The sequence below is a fragment of the Capricornis sumatraensis genome, chromosome 6 (genome assembly GCF_032405125.1).
Source record: "Capricornis sumatraensis isolate serow.1 chromosome 6, serow.2, whole genome shotgun sequence".
Classification (NCBI taxonomy): domain Eukaryota; kingdom Metazoa; phylum Chordata; class Mammalia; order Artiodactyla; family Bovidae; genus Capricornis; species Capricornis sumatraensis.
In genome coordinates this window covers 52,558,132-52,579,959 of record NC_091074.1, presented here as the reverse complement: position 1 = coordinate 52,579,959, position 21,828 = coordinate 52,558,132, and the positions used below count along the sequence as shown (strand labels likewise).

Below are 21,828 nucleotides of genomic sequence, written 5' to 3'. Positions count from 1 at the left end.
AAGCATAGACAACAGGCATTTTCAGCCACGCAATGACTCAGAACATTTACCTCCCATGAGTTCTCTCTCACAGAGTAACTGGAGAATGTGCTCCTCCAAAATGTAGGAGTAAATCAAGAAAGCAAAAGGCAAAGGATCCAGAAATAGGAGAGTCAACATAAGAAAGGGGTAAAGGGAATTATAGGATGATGCTAAGTGGAGATTTCAGGACAACAGCAGCTCAGAGAGCTACCAGTGCAGACAGAGGAGATTCCAGGTCTCCAGGAAAATGAAGTGAGAGAAGATTTTGACACTAGAAGAGTATGAGGGTTAACAGTGGTAAATACACTTCACAAAAACTAAATAATGAGAAAACAAGATGATTACTAATTCCAAAGAAGTAAAAGAGTTGTGTTGAAAGGAAAATATAATTACAGTATTTTGCTTGGCTCAGCCATGCTATAATAATCTAGACATTGCATACTAATCTTACCAAAATGATGATATAACTTGTCTAAGGAACTGTGTGGATTTAGTGAGTGGAGACAGTGAAAAAGAACAATAGATTCATCTTCCATAGTATGAAGTCAGTAACGCCTCAAACTGAAAAATCAACAAGGAGCAGTATATTCATAGTATTTAGTAATAGAGAGAGAAATACCCGCCCCCAAAAAAAAAGACTGCCCCTGGAAAGTAGAAAATTGGGGGAAGGAGTTGTGAAGGATTTTTTTCATAGCAAGCTATGAACTATCTGACTTTTTAAACTATGTACTGTGATCAAAAATTTTTTTTAATTAACAATTTTGCTATTTCCATTCCACACTCTAACAGGCATAGCCTGAAAATCATATGCTCACGCTTTTTTTTCAGTTACATCAAAAAAGAGAGATCAGAGCCCTGAAGCATTCCAGAGTATCCCACATATCTATCTGAACATATACACGTCATGTGAATATCTACAAATCCAACCTTCCTCATAATCCCAGAAACCCAACACACATTGAGGTCTCCTTCACCATTTCTTGTTCACCACCTGGTAGAAGACCACACACTTACCTCCATGCATGGCATCAACTCGGATCTTCAGTTGGCCAGGCCCGGTCAGCAAACTCTTAATGGCATTAAAGTCAAAAATGGTCCGAAGGAGGTTGAGATAGATATCCACTGGGTCCACTATCTCCACTATGGATAGGAAAGCCAAAGGAGACACCAATGACTATCCATGAGGGATTCTTGGAAGCATAAAAAAGCATCAAATTCTGATCACAATCCCATCATAACCCCACACATTTTCATGGGAAGCAAAGTGTCCATTTGCAGAGAAAATCACAAAGCATAATCAAGATACTACAAACTTTGCAGGTGATTAAATGGTATAAAAAAAATATCAAGTTGCAATTCTTCTTTGCAAGTGAAAAATCAACCACAAGAATAAAGTAATTAAGATAAAACTATGCCTATTGTCCCCACTCTCTTCATTCCACCACCTCCCTCCCACAAACTGCAAACACCTCAATGCTAAGAGGCATCTTGGCAAAATCGGTTGCCTCTCCTGTGGGGACTGGCCAAAAAATGACTCAGCTGGCCTGAAACAAATCAAGAAGTAACCTCAGCAGTCACCCCCTACTTTCTAAATGCCATGGTACCAAGCAGATTCAGGTTCTGAATTGGTGATAAAGGACATTTTTCTGAGTTTGTGTAAAGTCTCCGATGTGCCCAGTCTATTACCAGGTTCAGGGTGAGTGCCAGATATTTAGAAATCTTCATTAAACATACATGCTCTCCTGCACCACCTAATGACCAGACAACCAAATCAAGTCTTTTCCATTTATTTCACAGATTCATAAAACCCAGAATACATCACACATTTCAAAGTTGGTGTTCAGTACATAATTAGTACCCAGAAAATATTTTTCCCAGAAATAATAAATATTTTATTTTAGGCACTAAAATTAGTCCATGAGCTCTGCTTGTGAAATTTGTAGTTAAATTTTGAAACTTATATATGCTGTTTTTCAAATTTTTCAAACACATACTACTTAGAAGCCTTGAAACATTTAAACCTGCACTAAAGATATTACCAATCCACCTTTAATAACTTTTAGTAAATCCAGGTGCAATATTTAGTGGGTGAGATTTTATATGTAACATGAAACTATCCCTTCATCTGGTCAAATACACACTAAAAATACTTCTGTTGCACTTAAATCAAGTTCAAATATAATAACTTTTTCAAGAACACAGATAGTTTTTAATCATCTTTAATAGGAAGAGGATATTAATCTATGCTCAGCTGTGTCTGACTCTGCAACCCTATAGACTGTAGCCCACCAGGCTCCTCTGTCCATGGGCTTCTCCAGGAAAAAATACTGGAGTGGGCTGCCGTTTCCTCCTCCAGAGGATCTTCCTGACTCAGGGATCAAACCTGCATCTCTTGCGTCTCCTATATTGCAGGTGGATTCTTTACCACTGAGCCACCAGGGCAGCCCATATTAATCTATAAAATAAATTAATTAAAAGTTTATACAAAATACATCTAAAAATTATTAACATAGTATACGTTACATATATTTTATAACAATAAAAATCCATCTATAAAATGAAAGGTTATGGCTTGAATATGTTTGAAATTTTACTCTCTCTACAATATAGCATAATGTTTTTGGCAATTTCATTCTGGGTCTAACTCTCGAACTACTTGCCTAAATACATTTGGTATTTATAGCAGGTAAATAGCATTAATACCAAACAAAAACGTAAAAAACAAGGAAGCAAGTAGATTTCCATGAAAAACTGAAAGCTCACATCACATAGTTCTTGCTCTTCATCCTTTAAGATGAAATGCCAAAGACTAAATTGTTTCCAATTAACTCAAGCCTTGCTCAACATTTAAATAGCAAGAACACAGCACATAAATTATCCCAAACAATCATTTTCAAATTCTTGGGACCAGGGAATGTCTCCCTCTACCTCGTGGTGTCTGCAGCCCTGTAAAAACTCACCAGGTGAGCAATGTAGCTGGAACAGTGGGCCTGAATCCGAGCCACCAAAGGTCTGGGTCTCTTGGACAACTAACACAACTGTGAAGATTCAATCAACCAGCAAAATTTCTCCCTGGTAATCTAATAATACCTGCTTTTCCTGTCATCTTATTTTCCAGTACATCCAAACATATGTAATCAAGTATACTTAAATCACTTAGTTAACATGAAATATCCCTTGCTTTTAGCTGTCAAGCCATTGTGTGTATGAATACTCCCAACTAGATTAATAAAATCAGGAATCATTGCATCCTGTAAGTATCACATGGCTTTCAATTAACTTCTGCTCACTAGCTAAGCAAGCAATTGATTCAAAATCTTCCAAGAAAACTGGTAGACTTAGCCCAACATTGTGTCTCCAAATAGTACATTTCAAGCTCCTCTCTGTCCCTAAAATACCATGTGGCCATGAACTAGCTATTTTACATTTTGAACTAAATAAATTACTTGTAAAATAAGGATACCATCTTAATACAAACTGGATTTAAGCTGATAGGGGCACTGAAGGAGTTAAAAAAAAAAGTTTGTTTTATTGCTACTTGTATGCCTTCTAGGAGAAAGCAACAAGATAAAATAGAGGGTGAAAAATAATATGCATTTATTTGGTATTAATGTTATTACATGGTTCAATTTTAATCTACAAATTGAAAGGTTATAATCTGAGGACTTAGAAGTGTTATTCACTCTACCATACAGGATAATATTTTTGGCAATTTCATCCTGGTTTTTAATTTTTGAAGCATTTTCCTAAATCCATTTGGTACTTAGTGAATTCCTTTGTAAAATCTTCTATCATGGAGTGTGGTATAGAGCAGGTGGTCAACTGTGAATTGAATCAAGATAAACTGCATGATCCTAGCTTGGAAAAGAAACACCTATCTTCCATGGAAAATTTTAATAACTCGTTTACCTTGTTAGGTCTCTTTTTAATTATCTAAAGTATTTCAGCATCTTCACCTTAATTGCTTAGAAAAGTAAAGACATGTGTTGGCAATTCACAGTCTATTCTTGGAACACTGTAAAAGAGTCAGCTGTGAAATGTTCCCTATGTCAAAAACGATAGTTTGGAAAGCAGTTGTTGAAAGTTGCCAGTTCCAAATATCTTGGCTGCTCTCATTTCCCTCCGCACCACACTCAGTTTATATCTATTTATCAAGTGCCACTCCTAAAATTGATAATTCCATCACTTTTGTATGTGTTCTCCCCTGAAGAAAAAAATGTCCCCTCCATCCACAGAGTTCTAATTTTCTTCAAAATACAATTTCCCAATTACCTCTAAATGGTTTGAATTTGTTCTCCAGGTCAAATTCTTGTCTTCCTAGTCGAGACAGGTCAATTCGCAAATCAGGGCATATAGCATATTCCTCGATTGTTTTGCTGATCTGGTAGATTTTGTCTGAGACGACATCTGGAGCAGGACCTAAAATTGGAAAATAATGCAACACCAAAAATAAATCTGCATAAAAAATAAATCAGAGAAATGTTAGCTCTTCCTCCACCAAGCAGGAGGAAGATGTCTTTGTGTTCTAGACAACAGTCAACAGTTCACAGTTCAAATCACTGCAGTATTTCTTATCCATCCACTCTGGACGAAACGGGGCCAGCCTCACCTGATTCATGCAAGCTAATAACCCACATGTTGCTTTGTCAATTCACTTCTAAGCAATGAGACGTCTTCCCTAAAAATAGTTGCACACCTGCCAGGGAGACCCGGTTATGTCATCAGCTTTATTCAGGATATGAGACACAAACAGGATATGCATTTGACAGAAGTGAGGGACTCCAGAGTTAAACTGCAGCCTCCCAAGTGCACCTAGAGAAAGAAAGTATGACTCCTACTCCTACTCCTGCCTATTTGGTGTATACGTTGACCCGGGAACGTTAGTTTTCCCAACTCATACTCTCTAGTGACTCCCAAGTTTCCAAAGTGAAGTTTAAAATATCTGACGCACATCTTCACAAGGCCAAGTTGACAATTAAGGTCAAGTGATAGGCTTTAAATGAATTGAACATAAAATCAATAGCTGTCCTCCTTTTTCTTTTTAATTTTTATATCTTATTGCAAGCTACTTTGGATTTTTTGCAGTAAGTTTGGGAATCAAGTAAATAAGCAGATTGAAGATCTAAAATATAAATGATTGACAGACAGATAGCTTTGTGTATTGATCTCACTCACTAGTTACATTATAATTCTCTATTGAACTGCAATTGTTTCTTGATTTCTCTTCTATCCCAGCCCTTAGAACTATGCTATTCAATTCAATAGCCTCTAGCCATATGTGGCTCTTGAACACTTAAAATATGACTAATTATATTGACATGTGCTATAATTATAAAATACACACCAAATTTTGAAGAGTTAGTATAAAACCAGAATAGATTATATTCATAATTTTATAGTAACATGTTGAAGTGATAATATTTTGGATATATCAAGTGAACTAAAATATTTTATTCATTTCACCTGCTTCTTTTTACTATTTTCTGTGGCTACTAGAAAATTTTTAATTACATCTATGGCTTACAATATATTTCTATTAGACAGTGCTGCCTTAGAATATAGCACAGTAGTTGCTGTTTTAGTCACTAAGTTATGTCCAACTCTTCATGACCCCATGAGTTGTAGCTCTCCAGGCTCCTCTGCCCATGGGATTTTTCCAGGCAAGAATACTGGACTGTGTTGCCATTTCCTTCTGAAGAGGATCTTCCTGACCCAGAGATCAAACGTGAGTCTCCTGCATTGGCAGAAGAATTCTTTACCACTGAGCCATCAGGGAGGCCCATATCACTTTTATCACCTCCCAAAAAAGGTTCCTTGAACATATAAAAAGGAATAATTACCAAACTCTTCAAGCTGCATACATTAAATATGTACAGGTTTTTAATATATCAATTACACCTCAATGAAGCGGGGAGAGAAGGGAAAAGAATAGCAATAGCACCATTTCAGTGGATGGAAAAAAGCCTAATATATTTTAATACCCTCATGTTCTTCTACAGGAAGAGTGAAAACCACAAAGAAATAAACAAAGTCCTTCTCAACTTCACACCTTACATTTTTCATTCTTCTCCAAAACTTAAAAAGTAAATAGAGTTACTTAGCTTTACATTTTTTTTTTACGCTTGCCAGATGATATGTGAATATCCCTCTGGCTCCCAGGTACCACGTTATGTTCTTGGGATACTTCTATCACATTTTAAAAGTCTCTGTCTAAATGTGTTATGCCACAGTACAGTGATTTCCAAAAGTAAAACAAGTTGTAACCAGCTAGATGCTGCTCAGTCAGCTATGCTGATAACCTCTGAGGTCATCAAAATCCTTTGTATCTCTTTGAGTGAGTGAGTGAAGTCACTCAGTCGTGTCCCGACTCTTTGTGACCCCATGGATGGTAACCTACCAGGCCCTTCCATCCATGGGGATTCTCCAGGCAAGAATACTGGAGTGGGTTGCCATTTCCTTCTCCATTGTATCTCTTTGCATCCTCCCAGTTCTTAACATTTTCCGCTCCAATGACTTCTTCTTCATTTAAGTCAGTTCCTAGTACAGTCATGCCAGGAATTGTCTCTTGAAATTCTTATTTCAAAAATATCAAATTTGAGTATCTTCATCCACAAATTCCTAATCTTCCATCTACCCTACTTCTACTGCATACTTCTGCAGAACTTGTTCTTCATTCCTATACAGAAGCCCATCATCACTTGATTACTCCCAGACTATCGGTCCATTCTCATTTCACTGGTTTCTTATCCCAGAAGGATGCTATGGTCTAGTATTTGAGCCTTGCTGTTCATTGTTAGCATAATAAGACAAGCCAACATTTGTTGAAATTTACACATAACACATTTCACGCCTTATGTAGAATTTAGCACACACAAAAAGTATATGAAGTAAAAACTATTAATATCTTCATTTTCCAAATAAGGAAACTGAACTTAGAAGAGATGACTTTAAGCAAGGTCACATCACTGGTGTAACAGAGGGTGGGTTTGAATCCTAAGAGTCTAATGTCAACTCAGACATTCTTAACAACTACCAGCTCTCCTGCTGCTCTGCCACGCCCACACTGTCATTCCCCATCGCCATCATCTACTCCACTGCTGCCATTACCAGACTCCCATGTGCTGCTGAAGGCAGTCATGAAATAATCCAAACTGGTTACCCCCAAGAATGAGGCTGCTCAAGTTCACCTTGATCCCCACAATTCCTTAGATATCCTCAACAAATTCCCCAGAGGACCTTTTAGAAAACGTCTCCAACGGGTACCCCAATGTTCATCGCAGCACTATTTATAATAGTCAGGACATGGAATCAACCTAGATGTCCCTCAGCAGATGAATGGATAAGAAAGCTGTGGTACATATACACAATGGAGTATTACTCAGTCATTAAAAAGAATACATTTGAATCAGTTCTAATGAGGTGGATGAAACTGGAGCCGATTATACAGAGTGAAGTAAGCCAGAAAGAAAAACACCAATACAGTATACTAACACATATATATGGAATTTAGAAAGATGGTAATGATAACCCTGTATGCGAGACAGCAAAAGAGACACAGATGTATAGAACAGTCTTTTGGACTCTGTGGGAGAGGGAGAGGGTGGGATGATTTGGGAGAATGGCATTGAAACACGTATAATATCATATAAGAAACAAATTGCCAGTCTAGGTTCGATGCAGGGTGCAGAATGCTTGGGGCTGGTGCACTGGGATGACCCGGAGAGATGGTGTTGGGGGGAGGTGTGAGGGGGGTTCGGGATTGGAACATGTGTACACCCGTGGCGGATTCATGTTGATGTGTGGCAAAACCAATACAATATTGTAAAGTAAAAAAAATAATAATAATAAATAAAAAACATATATTAAAAAAGAACAAAAGAAAACATCTCCATTTATCCCAAGTCCCTTAGCTATCCTTGCTCCATTATCTTCAGTTCAGTTCAGTTGCTCAATCATGTCCGACTCTTTGCAACCCCGTGGACTGCAGCACACCAGGCTTCCCTGTCCATCACCAACTCCCGGAACTTGCTCAAACTCATGTCCATTGAGTCGGTGATGCCATCCAATCATCTTATTCTCTGTCATCCCCTTCTCTTCCTGCCTTCAATCTTTCCCAGCATCAGGGTCTTTTCCAAGGAGTCAGTTCTTTGCATCGGGTGGCCAAAATATTGGAATTTCAGCTTTAGCATCAGTTCTTCCAATGAATATTCAGTAATGATTTCCTTTTCCTTAAGATTGACCAATTTGACAGACAACATTTCCTCCTCTTCCTTTACAAGAGGTATAAGCAACTATTTCCCAAAGTTTCCATTCTACACCCCTCTAGATGTTTCCTTCCCCCAGCTCTGCCTTTTCACTCAGAAGTTCTGCCCACTTCTTGGAACCTAGGTTCCAAATGAGCTCCACAACTCATGACTTCTGTGATACTGGTCAAGTTTTCTAAGCCACTTTTATTCCTCAGTGACTTCATCAGGCTGCTATGAGCATTAAATGAGAACATGTACGTAAAGTTCTGAGTATGTAGCTTGGCACACTCTAAGTACTTTAAAAAGCATTTTTATTATTGATTCCTTTTGTCCTCTAGCATCTTCTCCCCTATTTACAAACATGCTCAGAAAAGTCCTGTTCTATAAATAATTTTAAAGCAACATAGCTTTAGATGCGTCCTATTTCTCTGGATGTACCTACCAATTCTGTAGACATTTTGCCTTTTAACTTATTCCATGAGATGTATCTGTATGACACTCAATGGAAGAGATGACTGTGAGCAACTTGTAACTTCGGATGAAAGATGTCATGATAAAACTCACTCTAAGCAGGAAGAAGCCAACTCAATCTCTCCATGCTAGCAGGAATGTTAGTCTCATTAATGACACCAAGACATGCAAACATGAAGAAATAAATGTAAAAGGAAGGACTTTCAACATAGTTAAAGGCTAAATGATAAATTCAACCCCCTTCACCTATTCAGGATATGACTGAGCAAGTCTCATAACCTCCTGCAATTCAGTCTAAAAAATGGTTATTTAAATAGTATCTTTTCCTTTTATACCTCACACATTATCACAGAGATGACTGAGATTCTCTCATTAGATATTCAGTCAGATATTAATTCAAATGTTTAAATACATTATTTAGTTTGGCAACTTTTATATTACTTATATATTACATTTCATTGCCATATTCTGAGTACATGAAATGTCCTATAAGTATATAGAATACCTGCGCTTTGCATATTTTTTCCTGAAATATTCAGTAGCTTCTGCAAGACTAAATGTTGGCCCAAGGTGTGCTTTTTGGTGAAGTAGGGTTTCTTGAATCATACCTTCAAAAATAAGGCTCTTCATAAGGTTGTTTTTATTTTTTTTAAACACTTGGCTTGAGCAACATTCTTTCTTTGAATAATATCCAAAATGGCTGCAAGGAGGGGGCAATCATGTACTTCCCTTTCAAGATGTGCTACTGTGCCTGGGCCAGGAATGCTTCATAATGGCAACAGTTGTTGGTTAAAATTCAGCTCCCACCCACATATACATGAAGACTTAGTGTTCTAGATTAAAAGAGATTTAAGAGACTTAAAAACCAAATGCAACACATGGTTCTGGGACAAAACTTGGTTTTAACAAAGCAGATGTAAACAACATTTGGGGGACAGTCAGAAAATTTTAAATATAGATGAGACTTTAGATGACATTAGAGAATTACTATGATTTTTGTTAGGTATGATCACGTAGTTATACAGGAATACATCTTTATTTTAAAGAGATGTAGTCAGAAATATTTAAGCCGTCATGCTGTAATTTACCTTAAAAGTCTTTAGGGGAGAAAAGCAAAATGGAAAAACAGAGTAAGGAATATATGGTATCCATTTATTATTATCCTTCCTACCCTACATTTTATATATGTTCAAAAATGTTTTAATTCACCCTTATACACATATCCCACCCCACTAGGACTTCTAAACTGTCCATGCTCATTAACTACAGTTGTGTCTGACTCTTGTGGTCCCATGGACTGTAGCCTGCCAGGCTCCTTTGCCCATGGGATTCTCCAGGCAAGAATACTAGAGTGGGTTGCCATGCCCTCCTTCAGGGGATCTTCCAACCCAGGGATCAAACCAGCATCTCCTGAGTCTCCTGCACTGCACAGATTCTTTACCATTGGCCCACCAGGGAAGCCCTTCTAAACTATAAATTTCTATAAATACAAGAAAAAGTGAAATAATTCTAAGCATGTCAGTAAGAGAAAGTCAACACTATAGGAAAGGGAGAATGTAGGACTTTTGCTAAGAAGTCCTGTCTGACAATGTGACCTTGAGCAAACAGCCTCCCAGGGCTTTGATCTGTCTATTTGTAAAATGATGGGAATGATCTAAATGACTTTGAGGGTCTGCTTCAACTTTAAAATCCAGGGTCCTTCCATGTCAGATAAGCATCAATATTCAACCATTTCACTGTGCTGAGGAGTGCAGGGGACCAAGAGACCAAATGGGTATAAAAACCCATTGTGCCCCTTCCTTGTCCCATCACCTGAGGCAACATGATGCTTAATTTTACGTGTCAGCTTGCTTGTGTCACAGAGAGCCCAGATGTTCAGTTAAATGCTACTCTGAGTACGTCTGTGACGGTGTTTCTGGATGAGATTAACAGATTGAGTGAAGCAGACTGCCCTCCCCAGCATGGCTCGGCCTCACCCAACCCATCAAAGGCATGGACAAAACAAAAAGACTGAGGAAGGGAGAATTCACTTCCCACCTGACACACTGGTGCCACTCTGCTTTCAGACATGGACTCAGACTGGAACTTATACCATCAGCTCTGTTGCTTCTCAGGCCTTCATACTCAGATCAGACCTATATCATCCAGTCTCCTAGAAAGATCTTGGGACTTCATAGCCTCCATAATCACATAACCCAATTCATTAAAATAAATCTCTTTCTAGATCTTCCTGGACTTACAAGTTACATTCTGACTAATCCATTGTAAACTGAAAATATAAGTCAAAAATGCATTTAATACACCTAACATCGTGGCTTAGCCTAACCTATCATAAGAATGTGAGAATACCTTGGTAGGCTACAGTTGTACAAAATCATCTATCCTGAAGCCTGTTTTATAGTAAAGTGCTGAATATCTCATTTAATGTATCAAACACTGTACTGAAAGAGAACAACAGAATGGGTGCAAAGTGAAAGTGAAGCTCACTCAGTGTCTGACTCTTTATCACTCCATGGACTGTATAGAATTCTCCAGGCCAGAATACTGGAGTGGGTAGCCTTTCCCTTCTCCAGAGGATCTTCCCAACCCAGGGATCAAACGCAGGTCTCCCAAACTGCAGGCAGATACTTTACCAGCTGAGCCACAAGGGAAGCCCAAGAATACTAGAGTGGGTAGCCTATCCCTTCTCCAGCAGATCATCCAGACCCAGGAATCAAACAATGGTCTCCTACATTGCAGGCAGATTCTTTACCAACTGAGCTGAATGGGTACAGGGCAGTTGTAAATGTACTGGTTGTTTACCCTTGTGATCGGATAGGAGCTGCACTTCCTGCCCAGCATCACGAGAGAGAATTATACAGCATTGTCAGCTGAGGAAAAGATCAAAATTTGAAATTCCAGTGAAACAAGGTTTCTACTGAATGCATATTGCTTTTACACTATAAAGTGTAAAGTCAAAAAAACCTTTAAATCAAACCATTGTTAAGTTGGAGACAATCTATATGTCCTGTTGGTTCTGCTTCTCTGAAAAACCCTGACTACTACAGGCACCTCACTGGACTTTTCTGAGCCATTCCCTCTCTGCCTTGCTTATCTGACATCACGGGGTCATTGTAAGACCATGATATGAGAGGAAAGAAACCATGACAATTAAGGCATATTCTGAACCACATACCTCCATTGGCAACATTAAACTTCACTCCAAACTCTCCCCCTGGTCCTCCAGGGCAGTGGCTGGCTGTCAGGATGATTCCACCAGCTGCCTTGATCTTTCTGATAATGCAGGACACAGCAGGTGTTGACAAGATGCCATTCTGTCCAATAATCAGTCGACCAATCTAGATTAGCCAGAAAAAAAAAATCAATCTGGTTACATGGGATTGAAGTACATTTCTATGAGAAAGTGTCCCAGGCTCTGTTAGCACATACTGGTCACTTGGCAAAAAGAACTGAGGGGGCTTCAGGTGGGGAGAGACGTGTGGGGGCACAGGGAGGCAGCTCTCCAGCCCAGTATCTCCAAGACCATTTGGGACACCCATGTGTCGTAGTCAGTTATTAACCTGTAAGTGAGATATGCCTCATTGCTTTTCAGCAGTTTAAAACACCTGCTTCTGATGACCAAAGGGTTAGCTTGACTCATACAAGAAGTTCTTAGTTTGTTATTGGCTCAGAAACTGCACCTGTACATTCTGGAAATTACAAGAAAGAAAAACAGAGCACTTCTCTGCTTCACCTTCCTTCCCTGCCTCAGCACAAGCTCACACAGGAGGGACCTGACTTGCTACAGCCTTGTTGTCAGCAAGTGTATTTTAACTGCACTTGGAAGCCCCAGTTTCCTGAGGGCAGAAGTCCTATTCTGGCCACTAAGTGATAGCATGTGCTGGGGACACTGGAGAAATCCAGCCATGCTAGGCAGCGATCTGGAGGTCATCCATCTGTGTGGCCAGACTCCCTATAGCCATGAAATTGAGTTTTAAAAAAGCAAGAAAGCAGCATAACCCTGTAGAGCATTATTGTGCATGCTTTGTTTTCAAATAGGACTCAGTGTCATCCAATGCAGTGGTTCTCAAATGTTGCTACCAATTAGAATCATTAATGAGAACTGGAAGATTCTCAGTACTAAGATTGCCTCAGGATCAGGCATGGCAGGGGAGGAGCCTGAGCTCCACAGGCTTTTCCAACATCCAGTCAAGTTTGGTGATCAAACCCTCTCCTTACTCAAAAAAACCAGTGGCATGGGCATCACTTGGGAGAAATGCCAAATCTCAAGGCCCACGCCACACTTAGCAAGATCCCTACCTTTCCACATAATTCACTTGTCCTTTAAAGTCTGAGAAGTACTGGCATAGCCTTGAAGCCAAGACCAGCTCTTATGTCCAGCACAATTGCAAAGTTACCCTGGCACCAATAACAGCATTCCTGGAAGTAGGTCACTGACCAAATATGACAATGAGGAAAGATATAGGGAAAAAAATTTCTTAAAGATCAAACACAAGAGCTCTAAAAATAAAACAGTTTTGGGATAATTTAGTATGGAAAGACACTCAGCTACAACATCTCCATAGTATATATTCTCAAGTGGATGAGGTAGATTATAAACAAATAAACCTAGTAGTAGTGGTAATCGTAATAGTAGTATTAATAGTAATTACTAGTTGGATAGATACCAGAAAAAAAATCAGCAGGATCTGTGACAATAATGGGGTGTTAATTTTAATAACAGCAATAACAATTACAGTAATAATAGCTAACAGAGCTTAGATTTTACTCTAGGTATTACAGGAATCCATGGAAGGGTTTTAAGCACTAGAAGTGACCTTATCGGTTATAAAGATCACGGGCTGAGCAATCCAAAAGATCTTATTAAAAAGCAAGTCATATCATATTAGCAAAACATTCCAACGACTGTCCTCATGTCCCACCAACCGCAGGTAAAGTCAAAGTCTTCAGTCCACCAGGCCCTTCGTGATCTGCCCCCATCACCTGCCACTCTCCACCCCCCTTCCTCTCTCTGCTTCAATGACACTGGCTGGTCTCCTGTTCCTCACACACATCAAGCATGCTTTGTGCTTGCTCTTTCCTCTGCTTAGAACACCCTTACCCAAGTATCCATATGCCTGCCTCCTCCTGTGTTTTGGTTACTATTCAATGCCAACTAATCAAAGACAACCCATGACAGCCCTATATAGTACAGCACACATAAGTCTCTAATTTCCTTGTTGTCCTCTATTTTCCTTACCTTGTTTAGTCCTTTGGGTTACACACATTACCCTTTAATATTTTCCATCTTATTTATTTCATCATTATATATAAGTTTCACTGCTATACTCTTGAGAATCTAGAACAAACCTAGCATATAGTAAGTACACAATAAATATACTTAATAGAATAGAAAAAATGAATGATGAATAGATTTTCTATTAATTATATTCATTAATAAAAAATAGAATTGACAAATAGAAAAAAAATGAATAAATGATGAATGAGCGGCTGCGATGTGAAAAAATGCATTAGAGAGTGAGAACTAGAAGAGAAAAAGGAGAAAGGTCAGATGGAACGCTATCACGGCAGAGCTGAGTGTGGACCCTGTCTTAGACTAGACTAGAAGTAGTAGAAATGAAGAGAAGTGATTATATCTGAATGTATCTTTGGAAGGAGAATGAACAGAACATGTGGGTATAATGAAGGAATGGAGACACTATGGTAGCCAGCCTTCAAGATGGCCCCCAACAATCCATGCCTCTGGCATTCATGCCTTGGTGCAGTCCCCTCCCACAGTGAATAAGGAAGATCTGGGTGGTTAGTAGAACACTGCAAAACTGAAGGTGTGTGACTTCCCAATAAATGACACTGCCACTTCTGCCTTCCTGTCTTGGATTGCTCACTCTGGGAAATAGAGTCATGTCAGTGGGACATTCAAGGAGGCCCTGTGCAGCCACCTGGACCGAGAGCACCTGAGTTCTCCCACCAACAGCCAGCATCACTTTCCAGCTGTGTGTAAGTCTGTAGGTGAGCCATCTTGCACTGGCCCGTCTAGACCCTACTGATATGCAGCTGTGACTGAGTCAAAACAACCTGCCTCCACGCCCATAGAAACTGTGAGCAATAATAAATGTCCATTGCTATTTTAAGCCTCTAAGTTCTGTCATAATTTCTTACACAGAAATAAATAAAACAGGGACAGTGAGGAAAGGAGTCAACTCCCAGCTTCTACCTTGAATAATCTGATGAACGATGGCACCATTTATTAAGATGAGAAAGATAGAGGACAAAAATTACAGTCATTTTATCCAGAGCAGTGATAAATCATGTTCCACGTGCTTATGTTATATTTTATTTCATCACTCAACTCATTTTGAGTATTACCATGAAACAAGCAAGGGTGACTCATTGGAAAAGACTCTGATGCTGGGAGGGAATGGGGCCAGGAGGAGAAGGGGACGACAGAGGATGAGATGGCTGGATGGCACCACTGACTCAATGGACGTGAGTCTGAGTGAACTCCGGGAGTTGGTGATGGACAGGGAGGCCTGGCGTGCTGCGGTTCATGGGGTCGCAAAGAGTCGGACACGACTGAGCGACTGAACTGAACTGAAGCAACGGTGAAGACCTTGCATATGCAGCAAGGAAGACAAACTAAACACTGTTCTCAAGGACTAAGCCTATATATTCCAAGGCCTGAAAAATATCTGTAACTTAAATTCATTATTTTCTCTCTCTCCCATTTTTTCAGAATTATTCTTATAGAAATAATTCTCAAAGGGTGGAAAGTTATGTGTGTGTACACATTTCCTACAGTGGAATCTAGATATTAGAGGTGGAAATTTTTAAACAATTCCTATAAATGTTTAATAATGAAGAACCTCTACACATGGACATCACCAGCTGGTCAACACCGAAATAAGATTGATTATATTCTTTGCAGCCAAAGATGGAGAAGCTCTATACAGTCAACAAAAACAAGACCAGGAGCTGACTGTGGCTCAGATCATGAACTCCTTAATGCCAAATTCAGACTTAAATTGAAGAAAGTAGGGAAAATCGCTAGACCATTCAGGTATGACCTAAATCAAATCCTTTATGATTATACAGTGGAAGTGAGAAACTGATTTAAGGGCTTAGATCTGATAGATAGAGTGCATGATGAACTATGGAATGAGGTTCATGACATTGTACAGGAGACAGGGATCAAGACCATCCCCATGGAAAACAAATGCAAAAAAGCAAAATGGCCGTCTGGGGAGGCCTTACAAATAGCTGTGAACAGAAGAGAAGCAAAAAGCCAAGGAGAAAAGGAAAGATATAAACATCTGAATGCAGAATTCCAAAGAATAGCAAGAAGAGATAAGAAAGCCGTCCTCAGCGATCAATGCAAAGAAACAGAGGAAAAGAACAGAATGGAAAAGACTAGAGATCTCTTCAAGAAAATTAGACATACAAAGGGAACATTTCATATAAAGATAGGCTTGATAAAGGACAGAAATGGTATAGACCTAACAGAAGCAGAAGATATTAAGAAGAGGTGGCAAGAATACACAGAAGAACTATACAAAAAAGAGCTTCATGACCCAGATAATCACGATGGTGTGATCACTCATCTAGAGCCAGACATCCTGGAATGTGAAGTCAAGTGTGCCTTGGAAAGCATCGCTACAAACAAAGATAGTGGAGGTGATGGAATTCCAGCTGAGCTGTTTCAAATCCTGAAAGGTGATGCTGTGAAAGTGCTGCACTCAATATGCCAACAAATTTGGAAAACTCAGCAGTGGCCACAGGACTGGAACAGGTCCGTTTTCATCCCAATCCCAAAGACAGGCAATGCCAAAGAATGCTCAAACTACCGCAAAACTGCACTCATCTCACATGCTACTGGAGAAGGTAATGGCACCCCACTCCAGGACTCTTGCCTGGAAAATCCCATGGACAGAGGGGCCTGGTAGGCTGCAGTCCATGGGGTGGCTAAGAGTCGGACACGACTGAGCGACTTTACTTTCACTTTTCACTTTCATGCATTGGAGAAGGAAACGGCAACCCACTCCAGTGTTCTCGCCTGGAGAATCCCAGGGATGGGGGAGCCTGGTGGGCTGCTATCTATGGGGTCGCACAGAGTCAGACACGACTGAAGTGACTTAGCAGTAGCAGCAGCACACGCTAGTAAAGTAATGCTCAAAATTCTCCAAGCCAGGCTTCAGCAATACGTGAACCGTGAACTTCCTGATGTTCAAGCTGGTTTTAGAAAAGGCAGAGGAACCAGAGATCAAATTGCCAACATCTGCTGGATCATGGAAAAAGCAAGAGAGTTTCAGAAAAACAGCTATTTCTGCTTTATTGACTATGACAAAGCCTTTGACTGTGTGGATCACAATAAACTGGAAAATTCTGAAAGAGATGGGAATACCAGACCACCTGACCTGCCTCTTGAGAAATCTGTATGCAGGTCAGGAAGCAACAGTTAGAACTGGACATGGAACAACAGACTGGTTCCTAATAGGAAAAGGAGTACGTCAAGGCTGTATACCGTCACCCCGCTTATTTAACTGATATGCAGAGTACATCATGAGAAACGCTGGGCTGGAAGAAGCACAAGCTGGAATCAAGATTGCCGGGAGAAATATCAATCACCTCAGATATGCAGATGACAACACCCTATGGCAGAAAGTGAAGAGGAACTAAAAAGCCTCTTGATGAAAGTGAAAGAGAAGAGTGAAAAAGTTGGCTTAAACCTCAACATTCAGAAAATGAAGATCATGGCATCTGGTCCTATCACTTCATGGGAAATAGATGGGGAAACAGTGGAAACAGTGTCAGACTTTATTTTTTTTGCCTCCAGAATCACTGCAGATTGTGATTGCAGCCATGAAATTAAAAGATGCTTACTCCTTGGAAGAAAAGTTATGACCAACCTAGACAGTATATTGAAAAGCAGAGACATTATTTTGCCAACAAAGGTCCGTCTAGTCAAGCCTATGGTTTTTCCTGTGGTCATGTATGGATGTGAGAGTTGGACTGTGAAGAAGGCTGAGCGCCGAAGAATTGATGCTTTTGAACTGTGGTGTTGGAGAAGACTCTTGAGAGTCCCTTGGACTGCAAGGAGATCAGCCCTGGGATTTCTTTGGAAGCAATGATGCTAAAGCTGAAACTCCAGTACTTTGGCCACCTCATGTGAAGAGTTGCCTCATTGGAAAAGACTCTGATGCTGGGAGGGATTGGGGGCAGGAGGAGAAGGGGACGACCCAGGATGAGATGGCTGGATGGCATCACTGACTCCATGGACGTGAGTCTGAGTGAACTCTGGGAGTTGGTGATAGACAGGGAGGCCTGGCATGCACGATTCATGGGGTCGCAAAGAGTTGGACATGACTGAGCAACTGAACTGAACTGAATGAAGAACCTGTCAAATAAAGTGCGATGTCTGAACTTATGGAATATTCTTCAGCCATCTAAAAGTGTAATCATGAAGACTGACCAGTTGGGCAGACTGGGTGAACAATCCACAGAGTTATGCTCCTCTTCCATAGGGCAGAGCTGTTGCTGGGCAACAGATGCCCAGCCAGGAGCTACATTCTCCAGACCCACCCTTGTAGCTACGTGTGGCCGCGTGACCAATTCTCAGAATGAGGGAAAAACTAGTGTGAGAAAGAACGGAAGTAATGCGTGTTTGTTCTGGCTAGAGACGTTTGTTCTGGCTTACACATTAAGAGACGTTAATATACCTTTCTCCTCACTGTTTATTTCCCCTTTCGAAAGCTCAACACAGGTGACCACGAAGCTCTAGGAGATGCCAGCACTAGAAGACGGAAAGTACCTGAGTCCCAGCTCCTCCCTGGATGGACAAGAGTCTTCTCTTGCCCACCAGCAACTTCCACACTGGACTATTATGTGAGTGAGATAAAAATTTCTATTGTTTTAAGGCAATAAAAGTTGCCTAAATTTCAAGTTTATTTGCTGTAACAACTTACATTTTCTTAAGCCGTAGAGAAGGAACACAGACAATAATTTAATGCTTCGTCAAAAATGCAGAAATCTAAATAACTTTTAAGCGATTACAAAAATGTACAATTATGTACACTTTGGGGCTGGCACTTAGAAAAATAATAAATAAATATGCACAGAAATAAAAATGTATAGTTTGTTAAATAGGAAAGATTATAAACATATCTTTATCTTATTAAATTTGAATTTTTTAAAGATAACATGTAATCTGTTTAAAAGTGAAAAAATTCACTTGAATAAAATTTCAACCTAAAACATTTTAGTTATCACTGGAAATTTTACCCGTGTAGATCTACTCATTAACCCACCAATATGCCCCCCAAAATGCAGTAATGCCGGACACTGTAGATAACTCTAGTTGAGAGAATTCTGAAAAGAAACAAGTGCTGGAGGAGACAGAGGAGAACGAGTGATAAGGCTTCTAAGATAAGAAAAGGAAAATCATGAAGATATTTGTGTACCACAGGAGTGCTCACCAAAAGGGGACCTCAGCAGAAGAGGATTTAAATAATCAAGGGGCTAAGATGACCTGCTCCATCAGTACCAGTCAGCCTCTTTCCCCAGCCACTCCTATCATTGTCCAATGGGCTTGTGAACACAGTGGCCAATGATGGCAAGGACAGAGGTCAAGCATGGGCTCACCACATGGACCTCTACACATTGAGGCCAACATGGCTGCATCTACCACTGAGGACTCCATCTGCCCCCAGCAGAGACCAACCCTCAGTCCAGTCTCCACCTGTGTTCATATCACCTTCTCTGTGTGTCTGTGTTCTCCTCTTTTGTGAATTATCCCTCTCCCAATTCAGTTCAGTTCAGTTCAGTCACTCAGTCATGTCTAACTCTGTGACCACATGGAGTGCAGTACACCAGGCTTCCCTGTCCATCACCAACTCCTGGAGCTTGCTCAAACCCATGTCCACTGCATTGGTGATGCCATCCAACAATATCATCTTCTGTCATGCCCTTCTCCTCCTGCCTTCAATCCTTCCCATCATTAGGGTCTTTTCAAAGGAGTCAGATCTCATCAGGTGGCCAAAGTATCGGAGTTTCAGCTTCAGCATCAGTCCTTCCAATAAATATTCGGGACTGATTTCCCTCAGGGTTGACTGACCGGATCTCCTTGCAGTCCAAGGGACTCTCGAAAGTCTTCTCCAACACCACAGTTCAAAAGCATCAATTCTTCAGCACTCAGCTTTCTTATAGTCCAACTCTCACATCCATACATGACTATGGAAAAACCATAGCTTTGACTAGATGGATCTTTGTGGGCAAGGTACTGTCTCTGGTTTTTAATATGCTGTCTAGGTTTGTCATAGCTTTTCTTCCAAAGAGCAAGCATCTTTTAATTTCATGGCTGCAGTCACCATCTGCAGTGATTTTGGAGCCCAAGAAAATAATCTGCCATGTTTCCATCATGTCCCCATCTACTTGCCACAAGGTGACAGAATTGGATGCCATGATCTCAGTTTTTTGAATGTTGAGTTTTAAGTCAGCTTTTTCACTCTTCTCTTTAACTTTCATCAGAGGCTCTTTAGTTCCTCTTTGCTTTCTGCCATAAGGGTGTGTCATTTTCATACCTGAGGTTATTGTTATTTCTCCTTGATTCCAGCTTGTGCTTCATCCAGTCCAGCATTTTGCATGATGTGCTCTGAATATATGTTAAATAAGCAAGGTGACAATATACAGCCTTGATGTACTCCTTTCCCAATTTGGAACCAAGGCAAATGTCATCAGAAAAGCTATGGCTTTCAAGATCTAATAACTGGTTAAAGAAATATAACCTTTGGAAGCCCTGCTGTATAAAGAAAAAGCACCCAAAAAGTTAAAAGATCTAGATTTAAGTCTTGGCTCTACCCCTGATCTAAGGCAAATCATGTAATTTCTCTGAGGCTCAGGGTCTTCATCTGCAAAGTCAAGAAGGTTCAGAGTCATGAAAAGTTACTTAAGATGGGATTATATAAACCCTTTATGAGCTTCAACATGACACAAATCATGCTATTGCCTTACCCAAATTGTCTCCCCTCCCCATTTAAAATTTAATTTTAGACCTTCAGTTCAGGTCAGTTCAGTCACTCAGTCGTGTCTGACTCTTTGCAACCCCATGAGTTGCAGCACGCCAGGCCTCCCTGTCCATCACCAACTCCCAGAGTTCACTCACGACCTGGGGAGTTCCTCTTTCAGTATGCTATCATTTTGCCTTTTCATACTGATCATGGGGTTCTCAAGGCAAGAATACTGAAGTGGTTTGCCATTCCCTTCTCCAGTGGACCACATTCTGTCAGACCTCTCCACCATGACCCACCCATCTTGGGTGGCCCCACAGGGCATGGCTTAGTTTCATTGAGTTAGACCAGGCTGTGGTCCATGTGATTAGATTGAATAGTTTTCTGTGATTATGGTTTCAGTGTGTCTGCCCTCTGATGCCCTCTCGCAACACTTATCGTCTTACTTGGGTTTCTCTTACCTTGGACGTGGGGTATCTCTTCATGGCTGCTCCTGCAAAGTACAGCCGCTGATAATCCTTTAAACTACCACTTCCCTTTCTGAAAGTCTTAGAAGTACTATCCTCTGCCAATGTTGCAGACTGCTACCTTGCAAGGAAAAGATGGTCTACTTCCAATACCGGCTTTGGTTTTGTTTACAGCACTGAAGTAGGCAACAGCTGACTTTTACTCACACGTGAAATCCAGTCGCAGCCTGGGGAGGTCTGAGCTGTGTCACTCTGCTGTCCCCTCACTGACCCTCCCAAAGGGGCACTGGAGGAACAGGCATGCCCACACCATATGGTCTTTCTCTTCTTTGTTTGTTTTGTTATCAATTTTATTCCATCCTTCTTCAGTGCTCCACGTGATGATTTCATGCTCCCATGCTGAACAACTTTATTTATTAAAATCTTTGTACAAGAATTGAATTATTTAAGGGATGAAATCTATCTCAAAAAACAGCCAGAACAACTATCTTAACAATTATATACTTCAACTAGAATTTGTTTTCCTGTTAAGTGATATTGCTTTATTTTATTTTGAGATTAGCCTTGACACTTAACAGGATACATTTTTCATTAATTCTTTTTTTAACACGTTTAACAAGTTCC

General features: G+C 40.2%; 1 protein-coding gene across 1 annotated transcript in view; it reads right to left on the bottom strand.

The window, feature by feature from the left end:
- PGM5 (phosphoglucomutase 5) overlaps positions 1-21,828 on the bottom strand; it is a 208,864-nt gene that overhangs the window by 171,879 nt on the left and 15,157 nt on the right. The window contains exons 2-4 of the mRNA XM_068974264.1: positions 11,914-12,076; positions 4,294-4,440; positions 1,036-1,161 (exon numbers count right to left, since the gene is read on the bottom strand). Coding sequence (XP_068830365.1) covers positions 1,036-1,161; positions 4,294-4,440; positions 11,914-12,076 — 436 coding nt within the window. The remainder of the gene's footprint in view (positions 1-1,035; positions 1,162-4,293; positions 4,441-11,913; positions 12,077-21,828) is intronic.